A 27,985-nucleotide genomic window follows, 5' to 3' on the forward strand; every position below is an offset into this window, starting at 1 on the left:
TTTTCACATGGGATGGATCCTGTGCAGAAACTGAATTTAAACTAAAAAAAAACCAGACAAAAGTGGGCAGATTTTCAGATGACGACAGGGGTTAACCCGAACAGAAAGTGGACAAAACCCACAAAAGCAGGTTCATTTTCACACAACGTAAGGGTTAATGAGCATTAACGTGACATTAACCCAAGTGGAAAGTAGACAAAACCTGTTCCTTTTTACTTTTGAAAAATCCCAAAAGTAAAAAGGAAAGGGCTTTGTTGACTTTCTGCTTGGGTTAATGTCACATTATTGCTTCCACGTGTTTGAAAATCAACCCACTTTTGTGGATATTTTCTGGATTTTTAAATCCCGTTTCTGCACGGGATCTGTCCCGTGTGATAAACTCCTAGGAAGGCAATTCCAAGAAGGTTCCACTCCATCTTCTTATCAGATGTACCTGTGAGGGTTGTGGGACAGAGGAGCAAAAAAGCCTCCTCAGACGATCCGAAAACACAGGCAGACTCATAATTATTCAGGTAATATGGACCTGGGCATACAGCATAAAGGATGCTTTAAACTGGGTAAGTATTGCTTCAGAAATTTCAAAAGGCAGAGGGCTGGCTAAAGAAGCTTTCCAATGACCTGGATAAAGGATTCGGTGTCTTGTATAGCTCCTTGATCTTCCCCATATATTGCTTCTCCAATGGTATGAAACCATTCTCTCCATCTGCAAATAAAAGGTATTCTAGCAATGTAGCATTTTTATTTTTCATAATTCTCATTCTTTTCTGTTTGCCTTTCCTTTTATGTAGTTGAGGGATGGAAATGTGCACTTCCTTTGGCCTTCCCATTAAGTCTTCAACTCTTTTTTTCCTTTTTTTTTTTTTGGGGGGGGGGGGAGCTCCAAGATCTTTTTCTTTGGAGAACTTTTTTAAAGACCTCAAAGCTCCCCCAAACCCTAGAGGAACTACAGGATTTTGTTTGGCATAATCACTCAGGCATTTGCTGGTGACTGTCCCATCTGCAGTTTTCAAGCCCCCCACTCCCAGAAGAGAATGTGGTTCCAGTCAAAGATCACGAGAGGCAGAGCAATCAGTAGTGTTAAAAATGCACAAAACTAAAAAGGTAATCAGATCTCTATTTATTGTTTAAAAGGAAAACACTTAATTATTCTTTTAATAACAATTAATTAAGAACCCAGCTTATTTGGTGGCTTTCTTTGAGGTTTTTTCTTCCTCGGGGTGCTGTCAGATGCTCTATAGTGAATGTTCAGATTTTTCTCCCTGATTAGATACTAACTAAACACCTGAATTTATTTTAAACCCCCACCCTGGGATTTAATAAGTAGCCCATTGTGCTAACAGGCCCTTGCTACTTCTGTGATTTCATCAGTCCATTGTTGGCAATGACTTTGGCATATTCAACAGCTGATTTGTAAGGCACTCGAGGGAGAGCTGGATTTTCAAAGTCCACATGGAAGAGTCCAAAACGAGACCTGTATCCACAAGACCATTCAAAGTTGTCCAGAAGAGACCATACAAAGTAGCCTTTCAGTTGGACGCCATCAATGTATATTGCTGAAAGAAAGAAAGAAGAAGAAAACTCTATTTGATTCATTTAAATTATATTTTGCCTTTCTTCCCTGGGACTTAATGGGACATATAAAGGGCTCACAGGAAATCACATAGCCACATATTCATCAATTCAGTAATGTTGAATTTCAAAAATGTTCTGGAAAAGAAATCAATTTGGTACTTGTTGTTGCCATCCTCTATCTATCTATCTATCTATCTATCTATCTATCTATCTATCTATCTAAATTTTAAAATTTACACATTCATATTCAGTTGCCATCCTATATATTGAGAGATAGATTGGGAGGACTAATCAAGAGGTTGGGGAATCATATCAGCCCCCTTAGACTCTGGGATGAAGCATACAAGGTAAAGGAGTCCAGGACAGGGCAGCATGCTTTCATGAAGAACATGCATGCTATTGGATGGATGTTGGTCTGAATCATTAACTAGTTAATGATTTTATGTTATTATCAACAATATGAGTTAGCCATCTGTAAAAAGGGCCTTAGCTTATGTAGGCTCTATATACCAATGCTCCATAGTGGGACTATACAAACTGTAATTTCTGTCTTTCCTGGGGTGGGTAACAGAGTCTTCCAGATGTTGCTGGGCTACAGCTTTTATCAATCTTAGCCAGCACAGCCAAGAGTGAGAAATGTAAGCATCGGAGCGTAGCAACATTTGGGGTGTACAAGTTGCCTACCTTGATCTAGACAATAGTCCATTCAAAATAAGTCTGTGAATTTTTTTTAATTGCCTGCTTCTCTATATTAGTGAAAACATAACTCTTTATGTTGTTAATACCACACTAAGAGGTTTTGTAAACATGTAAGTGTGAAAGAAATCCATGTACAATGAATACTGTGTGAAAAATGAAGCTTTGTATGGGAAAGCCCCTAAATATAATTGTTTAAACCACTGGTTGGTTTCCAAAAAAGCTTAAATGTATAGGAACAGCAAAAGAAATCTCCTGATTGTCTTTGTCTCTCCTACTCACGCACACAGACACAGCATGCACACACAGACATATACACTTATTTAGGTAAAAATCACCTACATAGAGTCTAATATAGCCTGCGAGGAATGCAACCCTCTGTCATTATTAGACAATAAGCCACTGAGAACTCTACTGTATAATCTGTCTGCATACCATAGACAAAACAGGAGAGGGAACCTTGCCACGTGACTTGTCAGCTTGATTTATGAGGTACCTAAATCTTGGGGGAAACAATCTTTTGTGTATTAAACCTCTGCTCAAAACAGCGCTGTGTACAAAGATAACTGAGGACGACAGGGATGGCTCTTGGTCGGCTGAAGCTGGAACAAATGTGATAAGGGTTGCTGTTCTCACACATCTACTGTTTTGTGGGGAGAGGGAGGTGGCTTTAAATTATTATGAAAGGGAAGGGGTGCTAAAGAAGGCAAATGTAATATAAAGGTGAGGCACAAAAATAATATCCATGGCGAACTTTTGATGTACTGCTTCCTTGATGATAGGACATTTGCTAAACATGGTGACTCCATGCCGATACTTTGATTAGAAAACATGTTGGGAGCTCATTATTTCTAAGCCGTGGGCATGATTTCCCAATATTCTTAGTTAAATTGCACACTGCTGCCATACTGCACCAGTTATTCAACTCATTTTCTCCCATCCTTGTTTAGGCAAGAGGAAGATTCTTAACTAAAATTTGCCCTGGAAGCAGACTATCTAATTTAGAAATACAAAGGTCTCTCATCTTTGGAGAACAGGACTAGCTCAAACTTCCCTTTGCCTGTAGAGCACAAACCTAGAACTGTTTCACTCTGCCCAGGTGATCTTCAAATGTAGGAAGAGACACAAACAATGTCTGATAGCTTGTGGGATTCCTATAGAAGTTAGGTAGAAGACATGCCCTCGCTTCTCAGTGATCATTAAGAGCCCATATGCTTCTGCTTTTAACAGAATTCATCATGAAGAACACAGAATCTAAAGCAAGTGTGCTTGTTCTCTCTGAGTTAAACTCACGTACTTTACAGACACACTTATTGCATTGGTTCAGGTGCTTAAATTTGGCAAATAGAAAAAATTAGTGCTCAGCCTGTCACAGCTATCTGTATACAACGAGAGGTGATGTTTGGCCAGGCTCCATGTGGGGAGGCAAATGCAAATCAAGTAAAACAAAATATTTTGCTTTTGTTTCTACACATCTGCAAGTCTAGAGATCTGACCTAGGAGGGCAGAGTCACTCCAAAAGTGTCTGTGGTGAATCCAAGACCAGAACATGCCTTCAAAGTTTCATGTTTCATCTAAAGCCTTGGAGGACATATTCTGCTCCTTCCTACAGCCAATAGGACACTCTTCCACGGCCACAGGAATATTGCTTAAAAATCAGTGTAGATGACAAGTGAGTTTTCTTGGGGAGGGACTTCCACAAATGAGATATCACAACAGCACCTGTTTCAGCACAGAGGATAGGATCTGCCAACTACTTTGGTATATGAACCAGGCAGCCAATTTTGTAAATTTTATTATTTAATTTTATTTTTGGAGACCTGGATCCCAGAGATGGAGATTTACACGGGAGCACCAGTACATTAAACTTGAACTCAGGAATAGACAGGAAGCCAGAAGATCTCTTTCATTTGTGTGATAAGTTCCCAATAGTCCCAGTTAGAACGATAGGAATTACAGTCTATACCGAATAGCAGTTTTTGACTTATCTACAGGGCAACACTATGCACAATGTAATCTAAACCATATTCCATTTATGAAAAACAGGCTGCATGGAAATTGCTGGGGTAGGCACCATCCTCAATATATCCTGTGTTAGAAATAAAGTTAGAAGCCCCTTTATAAACAAGAGTTCACTATATGGGACCACACTTCCATGTGTGGCCATCTATGTGTGCTCCATCATGTGTGTGATGCTTCTATGTGGCAGTATACCTACAGAGGAAAATCCTTATTCAAAATCTTAACTCCTGTGCCTAAGTACTCTGGTGACAGCCACATTATTAATTAGCATAGATTTATTTACACCCATCATGCCATTAATCATTGTATCAGGAAGGTCGGCTAATTAATTAACCACCATAGGTGGTCACAACAGCTGAAAGAACCATTTCAGGTATATGTCAGAGTACATCATTTGTCTTGCCTTACACATTACCCCTCTTCCTCTTGTAGGATTTCATCTGCATACTTTCTTTCCTTGATCTTTGTGTTAGCTTTGATACCATGGGACACTCACTCTCCACAAGGTCTTTCTATTCTTAGAGTGCTATGACATCGATTTACTGGCCCTCCACATCTCATTGACAGCTCCTTGAATTCCTTTTATTGAAATATTTCCACATAACCGTAAAAATAGCTTTCCACAATACAATATGGGGCTAAGCCACCTGATGTTTTGGCTTCCTATGATATGGCTCATAATGCTTTGGGACAGTAGAGATTGTATTCTAGTATGTCTGGTGGTCATCAGATATAAGATGGCCATGATATAAGCCAAAGGTTTGAAACTACTAAGTCCCTTTAATTGCCCAACTAAGATATACTATACTTTATTTTTCCTGCATTTGATGTTCTGTTAAAAAAATACATTCTCCAGTTTACTTGGTTTATATACTCAGTGCCGTCACTTCAATTACTACACATAGGAAGGTGTATAGTGATTTGTAATAACTGCAGTCATTTTTTCATGCTAAACTTAAAAAAAAAATACAGCAGTGGCATATAAAGACATTGATTCATACGATCTGCACTTCCATGCAATTCCTACTCTCCAACAGCCCTATATGCTCCCACAGGCAATAGTGTGGGTACCACCAAACATATGAACTAGACCCATATTTACAGTGTTTTGGCAAGAGGTTGTTTGCAATTCGGTGACTGTAAAAGAAAACCAAATATGAGCTGTCAGTTCAATGTGTCAAAACCGATTTACATTTCAGATTTTTTTTTTCTCCAGCTGGTAATCTCAGCTATAGTAGAAGACAGACAGAAACTAAACATATGAACATCAATAAAGAGGATTAAGGATAAATACTAGGGATTTCTTATGAGTGACGTTTTGCAAGCATTGTTCACCAACTGACAACTTTATAGTGGCTACTCTCAAGGAGGAGATAAACAGCAGATTTCTGAATATGGAAACAGGTTCAGTGAAGAAGTCAGCACATTTAATAAGCAAAATAGGGAGGGGGGAACATAAGGTGAAATTCAATATATCGGTTTATCAAATTTATCTGCTTAGCGGTTTAACTAGCAATACATTGAAGTGCTGTAGACAAGTGACCCAAACCCATGAAATTATTTTCATTGCTACTTCATAACGGTAATTAAATAGGTGTTTTCCAATGGTCTTAGGTGAGCCCCATGAAAGGGTCATTCGACCCCCAAAGGGGTCCCGACCCACAGGTTGGGAACAACTGGTGTACACGGAACAATCAGAAAGCAAAGGTGTCACTAAGTTAGCCACCCATGGAAAAAGTTTTGATTTTTGGAGTTTTTTGGAATTCCAGACTAAACCTGGAGGAGAAAAGACCCCAAAGCACCCCCAACCCTATTATTTTGGATTAACAAGTAAACATTACTCATTACATTACTCATTACACCAAGAATCACAACAAGATGTTGTTATTTAATAAAAGAGCCACCATTCCGTTCTCATGACCACAAGAAATAACCTCCTACAGGTAATGTTGTTATTTCTAATGCACTGTGCCCTCCAGGGACAGAAAGCTTTCATTTTAAACTGAGAGAGAAAGGGGAGGGGAAGACTCACTGAATACTAATTTTGGGACATGAAACTCTGTCTAATCAGTCTCTTTTTCTGAGTTATGACCATCAGCAGTTTTTGCTTCTTTTGATCTTTCATTTTTATCGTCTTCATGGACAGATAAAAAAAAACCCTTAAAGTTTGCTCAGATTGAAACAAGGTTCTCTCCCCACCTACCCCACTTTCACATGCCAGTTATTTCTTGATTTGTTCTGTTTTCTAACACAGACTAGTTTCTTACCTTTGCTGCAGACAATGGGGGAAGATGAAGCAGGCAAGAAGCAAAAGGAGGCAAAGGTTGGATTCTGCAAAGGCTTTGCCACCATGCGGAAGCTTGCACTTGGCAGAACTGCAACCTGCACACCTGGATCAAAAATACCTAAAGAGCTCAGTGTTCTGCAACATTTGCAAGTTCCATTCTAACATTGTCCTATATGTGCTTACAGGTTTTTTTTATTGGGGGGGGGGGAGTATGCTAGTTAGTCATATATGAACACCTTGGCCTGAATAAGGGCTGATCATCATGCAGCCTATCTGCTGTTCTTGTAAATACAACACATATACACTAAGGGGAAAGGGAGAGGCAGGAGAAATAAGTACACTCCCCACCCACAATTGCTCTCCTGGAGTTTTACATCTCTATTCCAAAATTGTGCAGAAAAAAACATACCAGGTTTGTACTCCAGAGGAAAGCTTTTGGTTTTATCACAACAGAGAGTTATGGGATTGAAAACTATGCTCAAAAGCCTCCATCATACTGGAGGATGGTGCTGACCCTGTGATGAAACATGTGAACATGGTGTAGTAAATCCTAGCTGGAAAACCCTAGCTTTGGTTCCATTCTAGTAATACTTTCACATCCATGTTTATAGTGCAGATCTTGGTGCAGATAAAATTACACCTCAGCAATGCTCACTATGAAGATGCTTCTCCTGCCCACATCACTTCATAAGAAAATCTGTTCCACAGTTAGCTTCCAAATGTACTGTGTGAGACTCCACTTTGTCATGCATGTATCAAAGTAAAAAATAATTTGTCTAATTCTAGTCCAAAGCAAATAAAAAGAGCTGTCAAACTGAAAGCGCCAAAGCCACTCTTGCTGTCTACCAACAACATCCAAGCTTATTCCTTTTAATTAAAAGAAATGCTCTCAGGCTTGCCATAGTCTACAAGCAACAGATCAATACTTACTCAGAAAACAATGCTTCTTGTATACCATGAATTGAAAATTATGAAATATGTCTTCTACTTCAGAACTTTTGGGGCCAAAGAGTTTTGCATACAAAACTTCTCTTGCTGCCAAGAGAGGAAATCCAAATGTACAACAGAAAAAGCACAACTAACAGACTAACTAATCAAGGATAAATAACCAAGGATAAATAATCCAAGGATCCCAAAAATGAACAGCATTGATTGATTTCAATTATGGTGGACTCACACAGTGGGTCAGACTTCATCTACTCTTGTAAGAGTTATACTGCCACCATTTTGGGGAAGCAGAAGTGCTGTTCCAGACATTTCCATTCAGCTTTTTGGCTGTTTGGGAGAAGCCCTCCACCAAAACATTGTTACAGTGAAAAATCACACACTGCCGAGTCATTTTCCAACTCAAAATTGGGAGCAAATTTGGCAAAAAAGTGGGAAAGAATGGAGGGGGCATTTCTTGTGGGATCAGTAGGCTGCCCAGGAGCTTTGTTCCCACCCCTAATTTAAATAATTTAAATAAATACTTGTTATATTTATTTATATATATATGAGGCATAATAAGCCATCACATCCCATTCACATATTAAACTTCACTTATTAAAATGTATTATCCATAAGTTTTATAAGGAAGAAGCCAAACATTCAAAGAACTATGCTGAAACAATAAGATACAGAGCCAGCTATTTCTTTAGTGCCTAGTAGTCCCTCTGCACCTTCCCCCATAAAGAGGAGGGTAGAGTAGGACTTTTTCATCCTTTAAAGATGACCCTCCTCAACTGTCATCTTGGCCTCAGAGGGAGCGATCAGGCGGACCCAGCAACATCAGGGACTGCCTGAAGGAAGAGGCCCCTCCCTCCTCAACTGTCATCTTGGCCTCAGAGGGAGCGATCAGGCAGACCCAGCAACATCAGGGACTGCCTGAAGGACGAGACTTCTCCCTCCTTTAATTGTCACCTTGTATATGTATTGTATTCAATTTTTACTGTACACTGCTATGATCATTGCGGAATAGCGGTCTATAAATAAAACGTATTATTATTATTATTATTATTATTATTATTATTAAAAACATCTGCACAGCTCTGTATAACTTGTTTGAATGAAAAAAGGGTGGTTTTTTTTCTTCCTCCAAAACCAAAATAGACTTTAAGCAAGTTGGCTCTTGAATTGCAATGGGGCTGGATGGTGTAGTATATGTTTGTGTGAGTGTGACCTATAGTGGGTCTGGGGAAATCAAACCATGGATGCAAATATATATTAAATCATTTACCACTTAAAACTCGACAGTTGGTCCCCTCTAACACACCTCAATTCTCAGGCAGATATAGGACTAGGACTCTCTGGGAGACCAAGGTATAAATCCCTTCTTAAGCATGGAAACCTACTGAATCACAGCAACTTACTGGGTTACTTGCGGCAAGCCAAACACTTTCAGCCTAAAATGAAGGCAAAGGCAAACCTCTGCAGAAATTTTGCCAAGAAAACCCTATGATAAGGTTACCATAAATTGGAGTGAGCTTGTTCTTGTGATAATTGATCCATCCAGGGCCTCTACCTTGTGAACCGATTAGCAGTTGCTCTCCAGGGCCTCAGATTATAGTCTTTCCCCACCTTGGTACCTGATTTCTTTTTAACACGGATTGGAAGTTTTAATATGCAAAGCAGATGCTATAGCCCTAAGCTATGACCCCTTCTCAACATCAGCCAGGCACACAGCAGAGGGTCAATTAGAAATCTCCTTTAGAAAAAACAAAACAAAACCCACAGATGTATATATTCTATCCCACCACATGACATTTTGATTCCTGACTTTTCAAATATTTGGCTTGCATGGAACATTTCTGTCCTTGCTAGTCTTACAAAATATTTATTCTTTGAACTCAGCTAAGACTGATCTTCTGCCACTGCAAAAATCTTTGCCGATTAGCCAAATTCTGCAAGACTAGCAGTCTCCATTCACTACGCAGTACGGTAAACTACTTCCTCACCCCAGGAGGGACAGAAAGGTCGCCTGGGGTCTGGGACTAAGGTTATTAGTGATACAGCAACAGCAGCAGCCACATCACAGTGCTGTCTCTCTGCAAAGCACTTAGATTTGCAAATTCTCAGAAGCCAATGGCAAGAATGAACAGTGAACAACTGTGTGTTTTGATCCTATTTTTCTGCTATCTTCTGATGAAGAAGAATTCCTTTCCAAATTAGATCAAAGGCAGACTTCATTGCATGCACAGTTCTGATGTCACGCAAGATTTGGAGATGTGTGTGTGTGTGTTTGAAAAACAACAATACATTTATAAATACAGGGCACGTTAATAAAACTGAAGTTCTGGAAAAGCTTTTTGTTTAAATAAAAGACATTTTTCATATCATGTTAATCTTTCTTTCCTATTACAAGCTAGCAACAGGTGCACATCCAGAGCTTATTTAAGATCAATAGATTAGAGATGAAAGAATTAAAGAGACTTTTCTCCAACTAAAAGAGAAAATGAAATGGATACAGCAAAACACTGCCACCTCCAGTTTCAGAGAATGCACCGTCTACAGCACGCACACACACACACACACACACCCTGCTACTGGGAGATGAAGAATAGATATAAAGCAGATGTGAACTCTGGAGGCAGGTAAGGTGTCTAAGGCTAATTGAATACCAGTGAGGTCCCAGGGAATTTCTTTGATCACACGTTGATTATTTTCTCTGCTCCATGTAATTCCTATAATCAAAAAATGGTGTTAATTCTGAGTTAAGGCTAAGAATTTAAAGAGGTCCCTTGAAATGCAGTGGCGAGCATGGAGTGGGTATGGAAGACCGGATTCAATTTCCTGCTCAACCATTAATCCAGAGGGGTGTATATGTGGCCCTCAGGGATGGATTTTGTGGCCCTAAAAACTTCCAGAATCCCCACATTGAACTTTTTCTGCCCCATCTCCAAAAAGGGTTCTATTTGCTGCTCTTAGAAGCCTCCAGTTGCAACAATTACTTTTTAAATGGGTTGCAGTCCTATCAATAGGCCCTTATATTATTTAACATCAAAAATTACACATTTTTGAGAATTGTTACAAGACTTCCAGACACTTTGGGGGAGTTGTTTTATTTTTCAGTAGTCTATGTGGCTCCTAGGGCACAAAAGAGTCCCTTCAAGTTTGCCTTGGTTGCCCATCCTTGTGTTAAACCCATATGATGACCTTGGGAAGTCACTTTCTCTCCAGATCTGATTTAGGAGTTTTTTTACAGTGTTATTGGGAAACACAAAAGGGGAGAGTCTTCATGTTAAGCACCCTAGAATAATGATGGACAACACCTTGTAAAAAGATGTTGATTTTATTACCTTGAATTTTACAAGGCCTCTCTAATAAGGTGACCTAGGGCCCAAACAGACAGGCCAAAATAAAGCTGCTTCAGGTCACTTTGGAAGTATGCTGTTTAAGTGACACATGCATCTTAAGAGTCCAGAAGCTGCACTCCAGTACTTGGAACTGGAACATGGCTTTGGCGTGGCTTCCGGCCTCTTGGGACGCATGCAGCATTTAAACAGCTTACCTCCAAAGTGACCTGAAGCAGCTTTATTTTGGCCTGTCTATTCAGGCCCTTAGACTGTAATAAAATCTGCACCTTAGTAAAATTTGAGTGGCCTGTAATCAATTGCCAGAGGCGGGGAGGCATTTGATAGATGTCTAGTGGTCAATTAAGCCAGTGAAGTAGACAAACATCTACTTAGGGAAGGCCTAGGAAGATGCATTCCACTCCCACTCATGGTTAAGATCACTTGTGCAGCTTGAAAATATCCAGTCAAATCTGGCTAACTTATTAACTCCATCTTTCCATCAACAAAATTGAATAAGTTAACTCTTTGCTGAACCATAGGCCTGTTACAGACTGCCAAAATAAAGCTGCTTTGGGTCTCTTTGGAGGTATGCTATTTAAATGATGCATGCACCCTAAGAATCCGGAAGCTGCACCAAAGCTGCACTCCAGTGCTTAGGAATGGAGTGTGACTTTGGCACGACCTCCGGACTCTTAGGACCCATGCATCATTTAAATAGCATACCTCCAAAGAGACCCGAAGCAGCTTTATTTTGGCAGTCTGTAACAGGCCATAGTCAGTATCAGGGCTCAGAAATAACTACTTAAGAGTAATAAGTTCTGTGTGGTGTGGTTTGGTGGCAAAAAAATGCCCCCAAATTTAGCCTTCCTTTTAAAAAATGAACCTTTTTAAATTGGGGAGATTGCGGGGTATTATAGGCCACAAAAGTGAGGTCCAGGGACAAAATGTAGCCTTCATACCATGGTCTGCCGACCCCTGGTGTAGGTACTGAAAGGAGCCTATTAACTAGATTTAGACTTCCTAGAGCTCAGAGCAACATCAGAAGGGTGGGTGGCCCTTTAAGTTGTTCCTCCCCAGGAGGCTTATGGATCCAGATGGATTCCTGATTGCTTTTGGGGAGTTTCTGGCTGCCTTGGCAGGGGGTCCTGTCAAAGCCATGGATGTTTTCTGGAATGGAGAAATGACCAGGACAATTGGCACGACTGTTGCTAAGCATCATGTCTCTCGGAGTAGAGCTAAACCAGCCCCCTCATTTTCTAAGGAATTGGCAACAATGAAATGAATGAGTTGGAGACTAGGCTAGAGTGACAGGGGTAGAAAAGTCAGAGTGAGTATGACTGCGAACAAGCTCAAATCTATTTGAAGGCTTATAGTGGGGCAGCTTTCTGTGAAGATGCCAGCCACAGCTGCTGGTGAAACGTCAGGAATAAACTCTGCTAGAACACGGCCTCATATTCTGAAACACACACACACACATACACACAAATGGATGGTGGCAGTGAAAGCCTTCAACTTCAAATAATAATAATAATAATAATAATAATAATAATAATAATGTGCATGAACACCAAAATCAAATGTTGAGTACTTTCTCTACATAACATAGGACTTTATTACACGGAGGCACTTACGTGGGTAAAACATTGCTTAACTGTTGCAGAAGCACGAAGGTGGGATACTCTGTCACACTTCTAAAATGTCATTGAGGCTTCCCACTTTCCTTGCATTGACAAAGTATTTGTGGAGAAGCCATTTTTGGAATAACAGGATATCCGTTTTGCATTTCAGATTGTTTTAGATATTGGGAAAACTGTATTTGCATATATGTACAGTTGGACCTCTATAGCCACAGATCCCTTATCTGCAGATTCATGCACTGAAATATTTTTAAAGACATATACATTCCAAAAAGCAAATCTTGATTTTGCTATTTTATATATTTTACTAGTTTACTACACCATTGCATTTAATGGGACTTGAACATCCACAGACTTTGGTATTAATTGGGGGAGGGGGGCTGGAAACAAACCCCAGTAGATACCAAGAGCCCATTATATAAAATAAGATATCTTGAACATAGGACCCAAGTCTAAACACAAAATTTGTTTATGTTTTATATACATCTTATACACATAGCCTGAAAGTAATATTATACAATATTTTAAATAATTTTGTGCATTGAACCAAGTTTGTGTACACTGAAACATCAGGAAGCAAAGGTGTCACTATTTTAGCCACTCAAGAAAAACGTTTTGGGATTTGGAATTTTTCAGATTTCAGAATCCTGGGTAAGGGAGACTCAAACTGTACTTTATGCACAATTTCTCTAGGTGCTTTAACTGCTTTGTGGCTCTCAGAGAGCAATAAATGTGCTGTTCATCATTTGATGCTCTTCGCTATCTTTACATACCATTAAATCTGAGATTCACAGGAATGGGAAGAGAGCAGGATAGTATCAGTCCCCATATGCTTAGCATAGGCATTTGAAAGAATAAGAAGTGACAGGAAGGCATGACTCTGAAAAGGTGCGTATGAATACCAGGGGCAGCCAGAGCCTTCTAGGCCAGTGAATGCACTCTGGGTTCCCCCTCACAAAAAACTTAAAAGCAACTATGGCCTGTTACAGACTGCCAAAATAAAGCTGCTTCGGGTCTCTTTGGAGGTATGCTATTTAAATGATGCATGGGTCCTAAGAGTCCGGAGGTTGTGCCAAAGCCACACTCCATTCCTAAGCACTGGAGTGCAGCTTTGGTGCAGCTTCTGGATTCTTAGGATGCATGCATCATTTAAATAGCATACCTCCAAAGAGACCCGAAGCAGCTTTATTTTGGCAGTCTGTAACAGGCCTAAGTTTCAGTAATTGGGATTGGTCTGGGATAAAAACCAGAATAGATCTTCTACCTCCATTACATGTAAGCCACCATCTGTGTGCATTTTAGAAGCTTAGGAAATCTTGCTAGAAAATCTACATTGGCAGACCTCACAAATCAGTACAGTCTATCTTGCAGGTCCCCAATGCAGCACCTGTGGAAGCCTGCCCCTACATCTATGAGACTTACTGCTGACATTGACCTCATCTATTGGCAAGATGGATGATACAACAAAAGCCTAGAGTGTCTCTTCTAATTTAGTAGCTGTTAGAGTGTCACTCCTGCTAAGACCTTGGGCGGCAATCATTGTGCCTGAGTGTTCTGACACCATTGTGAAAAATGTCACAGTAAGTTTTGTAAATAATCTGCATCCTGGCAGTCAGGGGGTGGAAAATTAAAATGGTTGTGTCCATTCTTTATACTTCAGTGAACATGTAGGAGCCCTGGTGGTGCAGTGGTTAAATGCCTGTACTGCAGCCACTTACTCAAAACCATAAGGTTGCGAGTTCAAGACCAGAAAAAGGGCTCAAGCTCGACTCAGGCTTGCATCCTTCCGAGGTCGCTAAAATGAGTACCCAGATTGTTGGGGGCAAATTAGCTTACAGTTGTAAACCACTTAGACACTGCTTAGCCGGTATGAAGCCGGCTATAAATGAAGCTTGTTTGTTTGTTTATAGATTATTGCCACTTCCCCTCTAAAAGTTTCTCACACCGAATATCAAGTAAGACATCTGAGCCCACAAATCTCAGCACAGCCATCTTTTTCTCATGTGAACTAGAGCCGCGAGAAGGTAATTTTAAGCCAAGAAGAAGCTGGAGGAGTGTGCTTAACCCTTCTGCTTACCACTTCTCTTTAAACATAAAACCATCTCAACCAAGCATTTCTGATTCTAAAGCAAAATTCTTATAGAAATCTCAACATAGTAATGGACCATCATGTTTCTTTCATTCATCATGCTGACATTTCAAATCCAAAATAAGAAACCTGGACTCACAGGTAATTAAACCTAACTGTATTGCTACACCAGAGGACAATATGGTCTGAGAAACAGGGAAACATTTGTCATGCTTAAGCCCCTAGCAGAATATACGGTACCTGGTTGGCAAGCTTAGGGTCAAAAATTAGACAATGCATATATTCCCCCCCCCCCCCCCCACCAATGCTTCCTCAAATGGTAAAAGAAGTCTGTTTGTCACAGTACCCAATTTTTCTCCTCCACTATATTCTGCATTTAGCATACTTTGTTTTGTGACTGGTCAGTAGAAGACAAACATGGGTTCAAATGTAAGGTCAAGCAAAAGTAACATGCATGCCTCTTAATGTCTAAAGTCTTAATGTGTGATGATCCTTAAACTCTGAACAGAAGCATTTTAGTTAGGGGCGAGAATATATTGCAATATTTTGTTGCAGTTCCCTCTTGTGTTTATGACCTTGTTGAAAGTACTAAAATTATATTCAGCAGAACTTCTCAAATATTTCAGCTCATTTTAAATTTCTTACTTGCAATGCATTCCCCATTCAAAATAAAAACAACAAAAAAGTGAAGGCCTTCATTAGTTCTTTGATGCTTGTAGCTAATTTTATACTTTGTGTATATGAGCTAACAACCAGGGATGCATAAATTGTGAGTCAACCATAAAATCACTATAAAAATGATCTTTAAACTCTTCACTTTCACAATATAAAATAGAGCCACGACAAAAAAAGTTTCTCCCAGCAGGGGATAATCAGAAGGAACCATATTTAATTGTAACATTGTTGTTGAAAAATTGTATGAAGGAGTAAGCACTCTTTTCAGGCGCAGATATGAAGAATTAAATTACCCTTTGGGTTGAAAATCCACAGGCTTTTTAATTTCTCCTAAAGATGAGTTCTTTGGGAACTCACTGAAAACTCCAGGATTTCTTCGGCTACAAGCACCGACTCTAATCAGAAAACAAACATGCCTGCTGCTCAGAATACATCACGCTCCTGCAGAACCTCCTCCAACCAAACAGACTTACTGTTTTAGGTCGGGGCAGACTTAACCCTGATTGCTTGCTAACAATAGTTAGGAACCTAGGAATTAAATTCACTGCCCACAGCCTTTTCTCTTCCAGAAGCCAATTCCCCTTTACTGTCTTAACCACATTTAAGCTGTTAATTAGTTCAAGAATAAAGTCCTTAAAGGTAACTAGGATTTAAAGTTTAAAAGATTTGAAGATTTAAAGGTAACTAGGATTTAAAGGTAGCCAACACGGTGTAGTGGTATGAGAACTGGACTATGACTCTGGAGACCAAGATTCAAATTCCCACTTAGCCATGGAAACCTACTGGGTGACCTTGGGCAAGTCACACTCTCTCAGCCTCAGAGGATGGCAATGGCAAACCCCCTCTGAAGAAACTTGCCAAGAAAACCTCATTATAGGTTAGTGTTGCCATAAGCTGGAAATGACTTGAAGGCACACAACAACAAAACAGGATTTTCCAAGTTAATCCGTATTTGTACACAAGTATTTCATGCATTTGTTAAGAGAAATCCCGGTTATATGCAGTTGGTTTAACATTAGTCTTCACATTTTAAGAGATGGTTACAGTAATTGGGTATCTGAACTTAGATCTCGATGTTTTTCTCCTTTTGCTATATGGGACAGACACTAATAGATACTCAACAATGATCATAAACAGTAAATGTGGCCGTATGTGTACACATGTGCGTATGTGACTTCAACTCACCTGTTGATTTATGGTGACCCTATGAATTTGATAGAGTTTTCTTAGGCAAGAAATACTCATCATCACCATGCAAAATAAGAGAAATCTATTTGTATTTTATTTTTTGAGAAAAGACTTCCAGAAACCAGAGCTGGCCTCCAGAATATAAAAGGTGGGCTACCCCACATTTTATAATCACTCAAGAAAATGCAGTGCATATACAGTGTGTGCAGGCTCATGTTTAAAGCTGGTGTTGTAAAATTATCTTCTGTTTGCAAGCTCAAATCCTCCACCATAACCCTGCAAAGTTATTTGCATTTAATATTAATAGGACTTCATAACACATAATGCATTGTGTGCATTTTATCCAGTCACTTCTAATGCTCCGTTCTATTGATCAATATTTTTGTTTCCATTTTATCCTGACATTGTAAAGGCAAATACACAGAAGTGCAGTGCCAGTGCTTCATTTTGACATTGTAATATTCTTTCTGAACACTTGCATTTTCATTATCTGGAGACCATTGGAATGACAAGACGTCCCCTTACAGGAACTGACAAAACCGCCTTAACTCAAAACTGTAATGAAAAGGAATGACTGCAGGAGAAGGGTAGCAATTTATCAGCCAAAAGAGCCAATTCAGAGCATAGATTTCTCCCTCCCAAAGATTCTTTTCCATTTCCCCTCTCCCAAACCCCATCAAAGAAACTAATTAAAATTTCACTCCTATCCCAGACAAGTCCTTCCCAGGGGGACTGGCCTCTTTGTCTCTTTGGGTATGTGTAGATGTGCCTTCAAGTTGCCTGTTGACTTATAGCAACCCCATGAATTTTATAGGGTTTTCTTAGGCGAGGAATACTCAGAGGTGGTTTTGCTAGTTCCTTTCTCTGACATACAGCCACATGTCTGCTGGTCTTTCATTCAAGTACTAAGCATGTCTGACCCTGCTTTGCTTCCAAGATCAAACAGGGTCTGGTGGCTTTGGGATATTTAGAGCCCTTTCATAATCTGTTTATGGAGGCACAAGAGTACAGTGGTAAGTTCAGATGAAAAACATCCATGCTTGTTCAATGGTTTATCTAGCAATAAACTGGCTCATCTAGTCCTTTCAGGTAGGGGCAGCCAACTCCTTTTGGAAAATCAGGACATGTTGGCAGTAGTATTAACCCCAGTGCTTCACTGCCCCCACTCTCAGCAACTAGAATTCAGACATATACTGCCTCTGAGTGTGGAGGTTTTACTCAACAACCATACTTAACTGAGAGATCCTTCCTTTGTTTGGAGCTTTGAAGAGTTACTTCTTTTTGCATTACAACTCTGAGACTCTCCCAGGGCAAGAAGCCAAGCTGACTGGGGGATTCCAGCAGTTACACCCCCAAAAATGCTGCACGTTCTTACAAGCTCTGATGGTGTCCTTTTTTTATCATAAATCTTATGTTTCAGAAGTGTGTGATGCAATTCTTTTTCTTTTTCTTTTGTGTTGTCACCAAAAGACTAATCTTTCAAAGGTTGGGCTCTCGTAGATTACAAGACAGATACGGGCAACCTGTTACCATAGATCAGATTGCTCCCTGTATCTGCCTCAACTATTTTCACTAAAGTCTTCAATAACTATGATGGCACCTTGCCGAGGGTGAGTTGTCATTAGGAGCCTAGAGCTGGCCATTAGAAACCTTCTCAGCAGTCCTAGACTGCTGTGCTAGCTGATGCATATTTCTGTGCCTAAAACGTTGGGTTTTATTAGGAAAAACTGACAAAAACATGTGCTGAAACCTTAGAATGTGGCTCTTATTTCTGTGAAGGGAAGGTGGTCAGTCATTTGTTTCTTTCACTGATTCTCTGCCATTGGAAGGTAGGAAATCAGTGCATCTGTCTTTATGCAACTTGGTTTTTATACTATTCCCACAGGAATGATTGCTGAGTATTTTAACTTCTGCATGGTAGTAGAAACTATGACAATTGTTGAAACTTTCACACAACTAAAGACAGGCATCTGGGGGTGCCATTTCACATTTCATTGAGAGAGAAGCCTGGGCAGCAGGCCTGGCAAGGTTTCACACCTGGTTGACAAAGCCTGTTGTTAGATCTTCAAGATTAAATTGCAAAAAAAGCTGTGCTACTTAAGAGCATTTGTTGTGGTTATATTCATTTTATGCCTCCAAAAATACTGGAAAATGTTAAAGTTTTGAAATAAACCTGGGAAGATGATGATGATGATGATGATGATGATGATGATGATGATGATGATGATGATGATGATGCCTCTTCTTCCTCTTCATCTTCTTCTCCCCCCCCTCTCCATGTGTGTGTGTGTGTCTGCGTGTTGTGTGCCTTCAAGTCATTTCCAATTTAAGGCAACCCCATGGGTGATCTTGGGCAAGTCACAAAGATACAAGCCCATGTTATGTTGCTATGTTCTGTTCTGTTGTTGTGTGACTTCAAGTTGCTTTCAACGTAAGGTAAGCCTATCTTGCTCCTAAACCAACATGCCTCTCCCTTACTCTATGGACCAGGCTGGGGAAACTAGGCTCATAGGCTGCACATAGCACCCAAGCTGTTTTTCTAGTATTCTAAAAATATGCTTTGGCCAAAAATGGCCAACATGAATTGCAGCTGATGTCCCATTTGTAAGGCTTCTCCTGAGCCCAAACTAGTCTCCCTCTGCCCCCCCCCCCAATGGCAAAATTGCCTCCAAGCTATTTTAATAAATAAACATAAGATGGGGAAACAGTTGGGAGGATCCAGCTCCCCAAGGTCCCACATAGGGCCAATGCAGTCTTCTAATCTCTGGCAGTTGCCTACAACAGCTACTGACTAACCCCTTACTCCTGATAGGAAAGCAGTCTTTTTAAAATAAATAAATAAATAAAAGAAAACCAATCACTCTCAGCTCTATTTTCTTCTATCTAGACATATATCTATTAGTTTAGTCTACCATTTTAGCATTATGAACCCAAACTGAAATAATACAATCCCTTTTAAAATGTGTTAAAACCTTTTCATTTCCTTCCACTCCAGGAGGGCACTGGAAGACTGAAACTACTCTCTTTCCTATCTACAAAACATTTCTCCCTCTAATCACAATGCTTTTGTCAGATGTACATTAGCTTCAAGAATCACTAGTCATTGCTAAATGCAAATAGGCACATAGGAAAATTATATTAAGTTTGCACAATTGATCTTTCATCATCCTTAAATTGTACCTTTTAAAATCTCCTGTAAAGTCAGCCTGAAATACTCCCAGCGCTGGTTGTCATCGAGTGGAGCAGGGTCACTTTGGGAAAACCCATTCTCTGTGATGTAAATTATAGGGTGATTATATGTATCCTAGAACAAGGGAGCAGAAGTTTTATTCAGAACAGATGTTAAGAAAAGCCCATAAAATCAGGTGCATTACCCTCTATCTGCTTTAAGCTACAACTCAAAACTAGTTTTCATCAAATTGCACTGACCCTATTAACTTAATTTTCCACAAGCTGACCTTTTATGACTAACAATGGAAAAGCAAAACTGTGCAAATATCCATGAAGGCAGAGAAATTACTTATTTTAATGAGAATACTAAAATATCTTTTCTGCATTAGCATCTGCTTTATTGTCGCTGCTTTTTAACCCTTGGTCTTAGCAAGTCACTGCAAATCCCATGGGTAGAAATGATCTGAATATACTTACATAGCCATCCAGGTAATGGAATTAATGTCAAAATGTCTGTTCCTAGGTTTGTTTTTTTAAAATCAAAGCCAAAATGGAGACATTCTTTCATATTGGCCCAATCAAATCAGGACCTGAGCAGACGATGAATTTCTCATCATTCTTTCACCTCAGGGGCAGCCTTGACAAGAATGATGTGATCCAAACACAATCGGACTAGAAAAACCCAATGGATTTCATGGATCAGGGAAACAACTCAAATCATGGCAGGGTGGTGATGGCTGTGTACCAACAAACCAGCACCATCCCCAACCCCTTGTGCCACAACTCAATAGAGGCAACACCTTTATCCTGAAAAACTATGGATAATCTCATTTTTCAATTAATTGAGTAGGACATCAAAGGCCTGACCTCAGTATAAATCAAAGGTGTGCACCTATCGATTACAGAAACAGAGGCCTGTTACAGACAGGCCAAAATAAAGCTGCTTCGAGTCACTTTGGAGGAATGGTATTTCAATGATACATGCGTCTTATGAGTCTGGAAGCTGCACCAAAGCTGCACTCCAGTCCTTAGGACTGGAGTGTGGCTTTGGTGCGGCTTTTGGATTCTTAGGATGCATGCATCATTGAAATACCATACCTCCAAAGTGACTCGAAGCAGCTTTATTTTGGCCTGTCTGTAACAGGCCAGAGTTCCATTTCCCTAAAAGATTCACTCAGCAAGCTAAGTCAAGTGGACAGGTACTGCAATATGTTCTTTAGGAACATTGCCTCTTGTCTCTACGTTGTCTCTATCTAGTGCACTAATATATCTTGTATCAATCAGCATAGATCCTGAAATAAGTTCCTTTAGAGCTCCCTCCCTACCCTTTTTGGTCATTTCCTTCAAACCTCCTTTTCGCCTAGTCTCCTAAGATCTCTTCCCAGTCTTCAGCCTGTCTTGCAATGTTATTCCTATCCACAAAGTTTCTGTAATCATTTAATCTCATCAGCCAATTTCCCCTTCCACATTTTAACACTTTGCTTCCCCTAACTTCATTGATATGAGCACAATTCAGTCTATGTGTCTACCAAAAAAGACTTACCTTTGAGTTTGGAGTTCTTAGAAAGAGTTCTTGCTGTTGCTTTTTGCTGCCTCAAGAAATTGTTAGAGCTCATTATTTTTGAAAGTGCAATTCACCAAGGCTCAGTTCCCTTCACAAATAAAATGAACAAACTCTGCTTAAGCTTCTTATTTATTATTGGTCATCCCAAAATATGATTCACTCTAGGGAAGTAACTGGAGAAAACCTCTGAAAAGAAGACACTGCCTGTCGGTCTTGCATTGTCCATCTTAGGTCTTGATGCTTAATAAACACCTCATCTCAAATGTCATTTCAAAATGCATGCAAGCTTGCTGAATTTGAAGATTGGGGACACTGTTGAAGTATTATTACCATTTTTGAACTGTACAGTTGGTGATCCAGGACTGACCTCACATACATGGTTCTCTGTGCCTAAAGAAGCCAGCTGTGCATTCTGCTATTTGTGCATTACAAACTCACTTTCCCTATAGTAGTTTTTCAAGTATAAATGAAAAATGTGAATGCAATTCTTTAATTATGAATTGTAAAGGATTCTTAAGCAATGATATTTGAAAGCATGTTTTCTGCTGCTCCACAGAATAGGACTCAGACCAACGGATGCAAACTACAGAAAAAGAGATTCCACCTCAACATCAGAAAGAACCTCCTGACAGTAAGAGCTGTTCAACAGTGGAACATTGGAGAGTGGTGGAGTCTCTCTGTTTAGAGGTCTTTAAACAGAGACTGGATGGCTATTTGTTAGGACTGCTTTGGAGTTGTACTTGATGGTCCTTGAGGTCTCTTCCAACTCTCTTTGATTCTATGATGATGATGTGTTGTGTTAAATTTTGCCAATTTTTTTTTTATCTTTTTCAAATTCTTACAAAATATTGGCCCAATCAAATCAGGACCTGATTCTATTTTAATGCTGACATTTTGCATGTGTTTTAACTATACTGTAATGATTTTAAATTGTAAACCACTCTTAGTGCCAGTTTGAAGGGAAAGTTGAGGGATAAATTAAGTATAATGACAACCAGAGGGGTCAGGAGGGGGCTGTGGTCTGCAACAGGTGACACCTGGGTGGCAGCCGGGGGGGCGGGGGTAAAGTGGTAGGACTGGTGTGGCTACTGGGAGAACAAGAGAGGGCAATACCTCCCTTTTTCATTCATCCAGAAGCCACACCAGACTCAAAATGCACCCTCCAGAGGCTGCAGCACTGTCCCCTTCAGCAGCAGCTAAAGTAGAGGCTATTTGGGGGGTGGTGGTGCTGAGATCTGCTCACAGATCTGCCTGTGAGGAAGCTTCCCACACTCTGGAGGAGAATCTTTCCTGCTGCTTAGAAAAGGCTTCAGAGAATGTTGCCAAACTTGTTTGCTGTGTTCCCGCCAATGCTTCTTGTGCTCTGGGGGTGAGCTTTGCCTGCTGCTTAGAAATGCTTTAGAATACTCCTCTTCCTCCTCCAAGACCAGCAAGTCAGTTGATAAAAATATTAAAGTTTCAAGTCTAGTTTAGTCAGTGCTTGATCTGTGGCAGAGTCAAGTCCAAGTCAAGTCACTGAAATGACTTAAGTCTGAATCAGGTCCTCGTCACTGGAAGCCAGTGCCTTCCATTTGAAATTTGAAATGGCACCTGAGCAAGTGGCCATGCCAGATTAGAGAATGGGCCCATGAGAGGCCACAGCATCGCCCCCCTCCCTCTCTGCAGCAGTTGCTGGTGGGGTGGCAATACCTTCCGTTCGGAGGCTACCAGCCACACCAGATTCTGAGCAGCAGTCTGGCCAGGGCAGCCCTTTGCCTAGAGTTTGTACTTACTAATAGTAAGCGCAAGAATAAAAGCAAGTTCTTGGGTTCATTTTAAGAACATGTTATAAGGGAGCTAAGCTAGAATGTACTGGAGTATAAATAAATCAATAAATCCAGATCCTTAAAAAAGTTGCCTTTTCTTAGCAGGCAACCCTTCATAACATCCACTTTTGAGTGTGTGAGGGAGCTCATGCCATCTGCAACTGCTCTTCCCTCACTTTTTGCAGTTTAGAGAGGTTGCCAGTGCTGCTGTGTGCTAACCAACAGTTCGCACATCATGCTCCTCTGGGCGGCAGCCAGGTGCCCGGGGGGGGGGGGGAGTCCACTCCTGTCCTTACCAGGACCCATACTGGGTACCACCAACCTCTGCAATCCTGCTAACAACAACACTTTCAAAATTATTCTGTTGTAATCCTTATAACAACTCTGCATACCAACTATGTTGGCATTATTATCAAAGGCAAGCATTGAATTGGGGACATCCTGATTTGTAACTCAGTCTGCTCAGCTACACCAGCTCAAACAGAACATTTGAAGAATGAGGCATGATGCCAGAGATGAAGAGTCCAAAGCACCGATAAAGATGTTTGTCAAATGCATAACAGTGGGTCAGGAGGTGGGATGTAGAATGGGAGAAATTAGTATGATAACAACTATTTTGTTTGGGTTGTTTTTAATATTCAACATTTTCTGATGACAGAACAGTGGAACCCAGTGGAAAAAAGACAGACCTTTCCCCCTTGTACACCTACCAAACCAGGTCTGGAGTGGATGGCATCTGATGGCTTCCACATCAGTGAAGCAGTAGATCAGGTCTAGATTTTAGTCTGAAATTTCAAGGGACCACCTAAGATCCTCAACCCTGTCTCCAATAGGCCTAGTGCTTTGGAAGGCTTTTTTAAACATTTGGACTAAAACTCAGAACAGATGCCACAATGACATTGATGACACCAGCCACCACTGTCTGGAGGAATGAAAACCTGCTGGACCTGGTTTTCTGGCAACAAAGGAAAAAGGAAGAAAAATATTTTCTTGTCACCAGCACATTGTTTCTGTATCTTTTATGATGCCCAAGAAACAGAGTAGTACAGGTCTATGTTTCTCCCACTGCTAAAAGTAAAACAAACAAAAATAAACATTTCATGGATTTAAATCTTCCATGAGGGAATAAAAGGCCTCAGATGAAGGATCAGGAATTCATTTGAGGCAACTCCATTTCTTCTACATTAGGAGAAGAATCCTTATTTCTATTCAGGGAATATTAATCAAAAGAGGTGTGCTAGAATGCTGCCTGTCTTTGCATTATGAGAATACTGACTCCAGCACAATTCTCCTGTGAATGAGAAAATATAGGATGAGAGCACAAGGCTTCTTTAGCAGCATCCAAGGCAAGGGTGGCAATATGTGACACTCCAAATGCTGTTGGACTGCAACTCCCATGATCCCTTTACTATAATGATGATTGCTAGAACTGATTTTAATTGCACTTCATCAACTGAAGAACCATTATGTTCCCCATCCTAATCTGGAGTGCAGCTCCTTCCTTTACACTGGAATTAAGACAACCTTCAGTTGAGGAGCTGTCAGACAACACAGGTTGTAACATAATGCCATTACTGAGATTCACAAAAAAATAAAAATGCTACTGTTTCAATATCTACACTAAAGTCTCATTGTATATGAGAATTGATAGTTGGTTTCTCAAGCAAGTGGACACGTGAGGATGAAGTACTCTACCTTGATGTATTTCAATAGCTGACGCAAACCCCATGGAACAACAGCCAGCCAAGAACTGCCACTTGCAACAGGCCAGGATGAATCTGTTACTTGCTCTGCTTCTTTATCCGCAGACATACTTGGCTGAGTGTTTGTATTATCTTGGTGCTTAATTTTGCGGGTTGTATAATAATTAAGAGCAAAGAAATCAGCAGTGCCCTTGATCATCATCTTCTCTGCGTTGGTAAATTCTGGAAGCCTTGATGAAGGAAAGCCTTGTCTTTTACATAGAGCAGAAATCTTTGATTTCATTATGGCTGGGTAATCGCCATCAAGAAAGATTGGAGTAGCAAACCAATCCAGGCAAAATGCCATATGTCTCTTGGCAGCTTCCTGGTCAGCAGGAGAAGTTGGATCAAAGGGTTCGGCCCAGTCTGAGTTCAGCGCTATAGACACTAGGCCACCCTGATTTTTTCGGAATGATTTATTATAACTGTGCCATGCTGCAGCGTGAGCTTTTATCATGTTATGAGCTGCCCGGTAAGCTCCAGTGCCAGGCTCTACAACACCCGGAGCATTAATACCCTGTTCATAACCAAGACTGGCATGAACATAGGGCTCATTAATGGTGAGCCATAGCTTCACTCTGTTCCCAAATGTACTGAAGCAAAACTGAGCATACGCATTGAAGGCTGCCACAGTGGCCTCGGATCTCCAACCACCTTGATCTTCTAAACGTTGAGGAAGGTCAAAGTGGTACAGTGTAACCACTGGTGTCACTCCATTTGCTAGTAGCCCATCAATCACTTTGTTATAATAATCAACACCTAAGATAAAAAAGAGGACAAGGCTTGTATTTGTATTCAATCAGACCAACAAAGGCCTTCTGTAGCATTCATTATTGTCCTTTTCTTCCAACAATTTCTTCCAGTGTAGGGCATCTATACAGCCAGCACAGAACAACAGCTTGAGTGTTGGATTAGGACTGTGGGGAACCAGGGTTCCAATCCCCACTCAGCCATGAAGACTCTCCTAGCCTTGGAGGAAGGCAAGGCAAACCTCCTCTGAATAAATCTTGCCAAGAAAACCCCATGAGAAGGTTGCTATAAGTCAGAGTTGACTTGAAAGGACATAACAACAGTAAATAATATGCATTCAAGTCCTATATGAAGAGACATCCCATGATTAGTCAAGTTCTCTGATCTACCTTTGTTAAAAGGAATTTTCTAATATTGATTTGAATAAAAACACTTATTTGGATAAAATTTTTTGAAGACTTTCCCCTTTAAATTTTACCCATGGCCTCAACCAGTGGGGTAAAAAGAGTGGCCAGAGGCCGCTCCCGTCCCAATCACTGTGGGACCACGGCAATTGCATGTACCTGGTCCTGGTCTGGGCTGCTGCATTCCTGAACCAGCCACTGAAAAGGAGCATTTTCCCCCAATCCTTTTTGGTCCAGCTCTTCCAGTTTTTGGCAGGCTCAGCATGACTTCCAGCTGCATTCAGGTGTCTTGTAAATGCCACACCCCCAATGGTGGTCCTTTTGGCCCATCGATTTTGGGCCCATGGCACATAAACACAAGGTGGTGTTTCTTGTGTGCCTTCAAGTTGTTTCTGACTTATGGCAACCGTAAGGCAAACCTATCATAGTGTTTTCTTGGCAAGTTTCTTTGTGGGAATGGTATATCTGTTGCTGAGAGTGTGTGACTTGCCCAAGGTCACACAATGGGTTTACATGGTTGAGCTAGGATTTGAACCCTAGTCTCCAGGTTCATAGTCCAACACCCAAACCACTACACCATCATGTAGGCCAGCATTATTATCCTTATATTATGAGTGGAGGGGGAGAGAGTCCTGTTACATCACACCTTTCTCAACCAGCATCCTGATTCTCACAATGACTGAAGAGATGCCTGTGGAAAGTCTGCAGTCAGAGTGTAAAAGCACTCTTCTGTTGTACTCCAAACCACATATGGCAGTAATGACTAACGGCTTTTGATAAAACTATCCTCCATTGATTTATCTTCATTTAAACTCATTTGGCTAGTGGCCATCTTGTGGTACTGAATTCCATAGCTTAACTATGCACTGGTTGCAGTATTTTCATTTTAGCTGTCCTGGATCTCCCCCTATTCAGCTTTGTTGGATGATCCTGGTTTCAGGCATTATGAGATATGTGGGGGGAAAACATCCTCCAAACCATTCATGAGTTTACTGATCTATATTTACACCCTTTCTTACTCAAGAAATAAAATAAAATAAAGCCACAAACACTGCAACATTTCTTCACATCTGAATCATTCCAGCCCCTATTATTCACCTTTTCCAATTCTATAATACCTTCACTGAGATGCAAAGATCAGCTGTGTAAACAGAATTCTAAGTGTGGCTGCACCATAGAGTGTATATAAACTCTGTATGGTAAATGTATAAAGATCTGAGCTGAAACTGGGAACTTCCCAATTGGGGTTGAAAACAAACATAGGGGTAAGCAAAAATGGTAAATAATTGCATGAATGATTATCGCACACAATTGTGCAAATAAAGTGATATTGGAAATGGATTGTCACTGAAATCCCAAAAGTAAAAAGATCTGTGTTAATGCTTTTTTGTGACTTCTTTAATGGCGGGTTTTGTGCGACATCATGTGAAATCATTTTGCATAATTATGCCACTTTTTCAGGATATTCACAGGATAAACTTCCAATCTCCTTTGTGTGATAAACTCTATAGTGTTGTAAGACTTAAATTTGTAAGTCACAACAGGCTCTGCTCCTATAGTATAAACCCAGTTTAGAAGCCTGCATTTCAGCCAACTTGGTCTTGCCTAACCCCTGTACTTTGCACTGGATTCAACAATTTTAAAAGAAAATGTTTAGCTTTATCCATGTTGTCTCAGGGTGGAGGTGGCCTTCAATAGCTGGATGCTGTACCTTATACATTTCAAACACTTCTGAAAACACACACCAGAACTCAGCCTGGAAATAAATTTGTTGTGTTGATAAACCAGTGGAGTTGCTATCTGTCTTCATCCTTATTGCCTATTATCTCATTCTCTTTGCTACTTTTATATCTCAAAATCTAAATACTATGTAGCGACTGCAGTTTTCAGGTAACAGTGAAAGTTCTGCCCCTCATCAGCTTGTATGAAATACTATTAATTTAATTTGTTTTATTTATATACCGCTATTCCAAAGATCATAGCGGTGAACAGCAAGTAAGCTAATTAGCAACTAAGCTAATTTGCCCCCAACAGTCTGGGTACTCATTTTAGCGACCTCGGAAGGATGCAAGCCTGAGTTGAGCTTGGGCCCTTTTGCTGGTCTTGAACTCG

General features: G+C 40.4%; 1 protein-coding gene across 1 annotated transcript in view; it reads right to left on the minus strand.

Annotated features, from left to right (window-relative positions):
* Nucleotides 1-1,136: 1,136 nt before the first annotated feature.
* LOC149312487 (cytosolic beta-glucosidase-like) overlaps nt 1,137-27,985 on the minus strand; it is a 98,608-nt gene continuing 71,759 nt past the window's right edge. The window contains exons 4-6 of the mRNA XM_089526880.1: nt 24,673-25,478; nt 19,618-19,741; nt 1,137-1,553 (exon numbers count right to left, since the gene is read on the minus strand). Coding sequence (XP_089383006.1) covers nt 1,348-1,553; nt 19,618-19,741; nt 24,673-25,478 — 1,136 coding nt within the window. The 3' untranslated portion in view covers nt 1,137-1,347. The remainder of the gene's footprint in view (nt 1,554-19,617; nt 19,742-24,672; nt 25,479-27,985) is intronic.

This window comes from Sceloporus occidentalis, unplaced genomic scaffold, assembly GCF_023333645.1.
Source record: "Sceloporus occidentalis isolate IW3139 unplaced genomic scaffold, rSceOcc1.0.p SCAF_5, whole genome shotgun sequence".
NCBI lineage: Eukaryota > Metazoa > Chordata > Lepidosauria > Squamata > Phrynosomatidae > Sceloporus > Sceloporus occidentalis.